This window comes from Drosophila novamexicana, unplaced genomic scaffold (assembly GCF_003285875.2).
Source record: "Drosophila novamexicana strain 15010-1031.04,08,12 unplaced genomic scaffold, DnovRS2.1 tig00000986-arrow-arrow-pilon, whole genome shotgun sequence".
In the NCBI taxonomy this organism is placed as follows: Eukaryota; Metazoa; Arthropoda; class Insecta; order Diptera; family Drosophilidae; genus Drosophila; species Drosophila novamexicana.
In genome coordinates, this window is record NW_020824835.1 from 367,073 (window position 1) to 373,112 (window position 6,040).

General features: G+C 39.2%; 1 protein-coding gene across 1 annotated transcript; it reads left to right on the plus strand.

The window, feature by feature from the left end:
- The first annotated feature begins 1,021 nt into the window (after positions 1-1,021).
- LOC115765733 lies at positions 1,022-3,439 on the plus strand. The gene is made up of 3 exons (XM_030709399.1): positions 1,022-2,159; positions 2,215-2,338; positions 2,392-3,439. The coding sequence occupies exons 1-3, from the start codon at positions 1,230-1,232 to the stop codon at positions 3,213-3,215; spliced, it is 1,878 nt and encodes a 625-aa protein (XP_030565259.1). The 5' UTR covers positions 1,022-1,229; the 3' UTR covers positions 3,216-3,439.
- The last annotated feature ends 2,601 nt before the right edge of the window (positions 3,440-6,040 follow it).

Genomic DNA, 6,040 nt, shown 5'->3' on the forward strand with positions numbered 1-6,040 from the left:
CCGAAGAACCAACCTTTTAATAATGCGCATAGTGCTTTGCCCGTATCAAAGAAGCACAGGGAAAATAGGTAATGCCGACTATGGTAAAGATATCTTCATAACCAAAAAGTGTTTCATACAACTTATTTTAGACCGATCGTTCCTATGGAAGCTATATGATATAGATGTTGTTAGGATGTTGCATATATATGAAAAGCATTGAAAACTAATAAATGCCGAGTTTGGTCAAGATATTTTGAAAAACAACAAATTTGTTCATATAAGAACCTACTTGTTGACCGATCGTTTATATGGCAACTATATGATATAGCGATCCGATCCATCTGGCTCCGACATATGTACTGAGTGCAACAGAAAAATGGACTTCAGCAAAGTTTCAAAAAAATAACTTTAAAACTGAGAGACTAGTACGCATCGGAACAGGCAAACGGTCCGACAGACATACTCGACTCGGCTGTTGATACTGATCAAAAATATATATATACTTTATGGGGTCGGAGATGCCTTCATCTCCACCTATATATATATATATTCCATATAATTGCAATATCTGAAACTTAGCAGTGGAACTAACTTGACCTAGCTAAATGTAAAAAGGAAGCCTTATTACAAAGTAATGACAGGCTTAAATAATAGTTCAAAAGTTCTTATGTGCCATATAATACAGAAATACTAGCTTTTCATATTTCTTATAGACTAATTTCATAAAATGAAGATTAAATGCTAGACAGTTTTATTTCCAAAATTTGGTCTTGACTTAAAGCTAAAAGAAAATAATATTTAAATTAATTTATATTTAAGCACATTCAAATAATATAAACAAGTAAAAACTATTTTATTTGAAAATAAATTCGAAGAGAAAACATACAAAATTCAAGAGGATATTGACATGAATGCCCAACTAATGGAAGTGATTTGTTTAAGGAGCCTCAATATCAAAATCTCAGTTAGCGCTGAAAATATCATTAAAATACAGTATTTTCAATTATCAAGTCATTTTACCTTAACAGTCAGTTGGATATATACAAATGTAAGACAATAAAAAATTTATACATTTATCAATATTTTAGTTTACAAGTAACAACAACATTGTGCATTAAGAAGGCCTTTAAAGGGGTATATTGATGAAAATACCACAAGAAAATCTTGTTTTGCATTTGAAATTGTGTTTTTTTTTTTGGCGGTAAGTTTGTGTTCCACATAAAGGGTCCATAAGAAAACTGATAGATATGGTGCGCGCAAATCGACGTAAGGGCATCGAAGAGGTATATGGCACCAAACTAGAGGCCATGCAACCGGCCCGAATGCAGGCTGTCCCCCAACCGGGCATGACCAAGACAGCAACAATGCGTGTTAACTCGTCCCGCCAAGGGGATACTCGCACCCAGCGCAGCTATGTAACTGCCAACGATTATTATATTACAACAAATGTCCCATTGAACTCCAACAATATACGTCCTGCAACCAGTGTCGTAACGCATCCTTCGAAGGCGACTCAGATGCAAATGCAGGTGCAGCCGGCAGCCGCACAGGTATTGAGCTATGGCTCAGTTTCGAACCGACGAGTCAAACCTAGCGCCCGCCAGGCGTTGCCCGGCCAGCAGGCGAAGGTACATTTTATGCCACAAGACAACAAGGCCAACTGCCACACACGTCCACATCCACACACCCATCCATATGCCAAGTCGATGCCCATGCAAATAACTCAGCGCACAGTCTACGGGCAGAATTCAGAACTGGAGCCGAATCTAACGGAGCTTTCGGACAAGGAACAGATGCACAACACGAACAGTTTGAGTGCCCGTCGAACACGTGGGCATTTGCATGTGAACCCGAATCAGCCGCATTCACATCCGCTACAGCATCAACTGCATCAGCAGCAGCAGTTGACTCATCCGAGCATCAACAGTATAAACAATAATCATCAAATGCATCATATGCATCCGAATGTGAAACATCAGCAGCAGCATCAGCATCAGCATCAGCAACATCAGCTTCAGCTACAGCTTCAGCATCAGCAGCAGCATCAACGCGGCCCGGTTCATCCGCAACAGCATGGTGGCATGCATGCGCCCGTTGGAACTGATGACGATGATAAGGATGAGGATCCTGAGGAGTTCTTTGAGCTCATACGCCAGACTGTGCGAAAGGCCGTTGGAGTAAGTATATGTCTTCTAGTCGAATGAACTAATCTTACGAACATCTTTCTCGAAGACAACCATTTCCGAAATGGTTACACGAAATTTTCGCGACTTGGCTGGCAAAATGGAACGTTTTTCGAATGAACTGAGAATGACTAATGAAAATTTGGGCAAGCTGCAGAATGAAGTTACCAATAGTAGGTATATGCCTGTTCCTTGAAGACGCCTTCTCTCACCTATCCTTTCGCAGAGGTGACCCACTATGGGGAGGAGAATACACGCCACTTTCGATATTTGTGCATGAAATCTGAATACGATAAGATGTTTTATCAACAGCAAGCATTAACTGCCGGCAAGCGGCAGCCTCCGAAAGTGGCCCCAGCTCCATCAGTTAAACCAAATCCGACACCACCAGCGTTGCCCACACGAGTTGCCAAGCAGGCAGCTGCTTTTAATTTGAAGGCTGCCAAACAGCTGACAGCCAGAAAGTTGGGCCATGGCAACCAGAAGAAAGCACCCAACGAATGTGTCAAAGTGCAGAATCCTTGTGCATGCCGCAGCACTTCGAAATCATCACACCAGCAGCCGACGGAGGAGCACCAATCTTCATCAGAACATAGCGTCGTTGTTAAGTCCTCGGAACTAGGTGTACGCGAAGTGTTGGGGCAAATACAACGCTTTTGCACACAGATGCAGTTAAGCGATATGAAGGAGGAGCAGCAGAAATATAATCCACAACCTGGACTCTCTAACATGGAGCTAAACGGAAAGACAAGCTCTGCCTCCGCCAACTTGGCTGTCAATCCGTCATACAACAATGGCAAGCCAAAAGCACATATACCGATTGGTGCTCCTCCAGCTGGTGCTCGCGACATGGAGCTGGAGACACCAGTTGATAGCATGGACGAGATTGAGATTGATAATTTCCAATACAGCTCCGACGAAATGTCCTCTTACAGCGATGATAGCGAGGTTAAGTTCAGCGGCAGCACTACAGCACGTGCTCCGCTCCAATCATCTAGGGTAAAGCTCCCAATTCAGCACTCAAACAAAGGTGCAGGCGATGGTCAGTAATCTAGATGAATGTCCCATTCGATAACAATTATCAAACACGAGCCAAGACAACACTCCTCCAACTGAATTTTCCTGAGAAAAACTTGCGTTATGGTTTAATTTTATTTCGATCGCGCTAAATTTTAAATGTCAGATGCCAAGGAGCAAAGTTGCTTAGGTACACAAAAAACATTTGGGAATTTTTTATTGAAAGAAATTTGTTAAATGCGTGACTTTGTTTTATTGCCTCAGGAAAATATAAATAATAAAAATAAATTTGTTAAAAATATATTATAATATATAAAGTTATACAGTTTCGTTTTCTAAGTATTAAACAACAATTGAATGTGAATAGTAATGGAAATCTCGTTTAGCCCAGTTTTTCGTCTAACATATGCACTTTTGATTAGATCAGAATGGCAGCAAAAGAAAATTTTGAAAAAAAAAACAGGAAGGGCTTAAGTAATTGACAATATCTGATCGAAAATCGAATGGTTCTCAAAAATCCATAATTTATTTTATTTACTAATTTTTGTTAATAAGTTTTGTTTAGTTCTTTGACATATTTTTAAATTCATCTAAAAACGAACTAAAAAAGCAGTACATTGGTATAGCGTTTTAAGCCCCCAAAGCAAAAACTTGTTTGACGTGTGTTTTTGCTTTTGACAATCATCTTTAAAGAGCACATCCGTTGTCTTCTTAGTTGCTACTTACTGCTGACCCATATAATGCCAGGCCACCTGGTACGTAATGCCCATCGGTGTCACTAATAACTGCATGTTATATTGACTGCAAAATATGGAAACGCTTACAACGGTAAGCACAAAACATGCCACTGAGAGCTGACACCAAAAGCTAGGCATAATTACAAGCCCAATGAATGAATGAATGAGTGAGTGAACGAGTGAGTGGTTGAGGGAGTGAGTGCATGGATGCATAAATGCAACCCAGCAACCAACCCACACACCCCCATTTGCTGAGCTCTTGCATTTTTATGGGCTTACGGCTGTGCCAGAGCGCTACGGCCAAAACAGTTGGGATATGGACATGAACGTGGTCGCGTGAATGAATGACTAGCTGTAAAGTGAATGACTAATTTAAGTGCCGATTGCTGCTCCCCTACTAAGTTTGAATTGGTTACATATCGCAAGTCTCTGATAAAAATTGCATAAACAAATTGAACATTTCGCATGGCCGAAATTCTACGAAATACTGTCAGCTGGCATTGCGCTTGCCCAACTGTAATTAAAGTGCCCAAAGTCACATTTTGACATGCAGACAGCAGAACAGTAGGAAAGTCGGACCGACAGTAGCTAAATTAAACTTATGCAATTATATTGGCCTCGGGTCCAAGTGATTCAACGAACTGCAACTGCAGCAGTTTTGGCTGTTGACCGTGTTGACATTAATTAAAAGTGTTATGCAAAACAATCTAAGCATTTCCGCACCCAACAGCTGCTTGCAATGTCAATGTCCATTGGAGATTTTAGCCCTATTTTCTACCCACTTTGCCATGGACACTGTCAGGGATTTAGCTATCCAAACACTATACAACGATATAGAAAATGTGAATATACAAGTTACAATACATAAATATTTGAGAATTTTTTTATTGATTTTTGTGAATTTATTTTATTAAAAATTGTTTACATATTAATAAATCAGCAGACAGAAAATATGGCAAGTCGTAGGGCAGTTATTTTTACTAACAACTTATATTTTAAGATTAAAAATAAAAGCAATTTCCTATAGAAAAATTGTATATGTACAATTTCAGCCTACAATAGTGAAAAAATACTTTTAAAAATAATGCTAAAAACAATTTTTATTACAAATACTTTAGCAACTCGTTAAATGAGCTCTTCTTAAGACAATTTCAATGTATAGAATTTCCATAGCGTAGCAGCCCTTTTGACTCACCACCATAAACACCCCACTAAGCCCCGGCACCCCCTATGTGCGTGCGCGTGTGTGTAACTTAAAACCAGCTTCAATCAGCCGCCTAATTGTAATGACCAATATTTGAACTTCAACTTCAGCCGGATGCCAGAAGTCCAAGAAGGGGTTACACGTTACAAAATGTTGATTTTTGTAGTTATGGAAAATTTTCACTCAACTTTCGACACGAGTGAGTTCGCAGCGTTGAGTGCATAACCATAACAACAAGCGGAACACGTTAGCCTAAACCAAGTTGGCCAAAACAAAACAACCAAAACAGGTGCAAAACATTACGCGACATCGCTGTTCCGGGGGTGGCTGAGAGAAGAACCCAGGGAACCCAGAAAGAAAACAGAAAAATACAAAAAAATGCACACTGAAAAACCAATACAACATAATTGAAACGCGACTCGGTTTGTTAACAGTTTTCTACCGTGCCCCACACAGGTTGCAATTGCAGAGCTGCACCCGTTGATAGGCGCAACGCAAATTGATTGTCAATCCACAAACAACAAAAACCAAAGAAAACAAATATAATTAAAGTACATATATTTAAATCGAATTGTTATTGTGCTGTGCTACGTTTGCGTGGACAAACATAAAACGACAAATGTTTAATTGACCCTAAAATCACTGAAGCATTTAATTTAAATTTTTGCTCTCGCCTTGTGTTTTGATAGTCGAACCAAAGCATAGAACAGCTGCGGATCATAGCCCCGCAAATAGTGTACATATAATCGACTATTAGAACATGTCAATTCTAGTGAACGAAAATATAAATAAATCTATCAAAAAAATTAAAAATAAATAAATATATATAAATAAAATGAAACGTGACCCTATTAACAATCCCATTTTCAAAAAATATTATAGCGGGTTATAATATTTCCCTAGAAAATACCTATTGA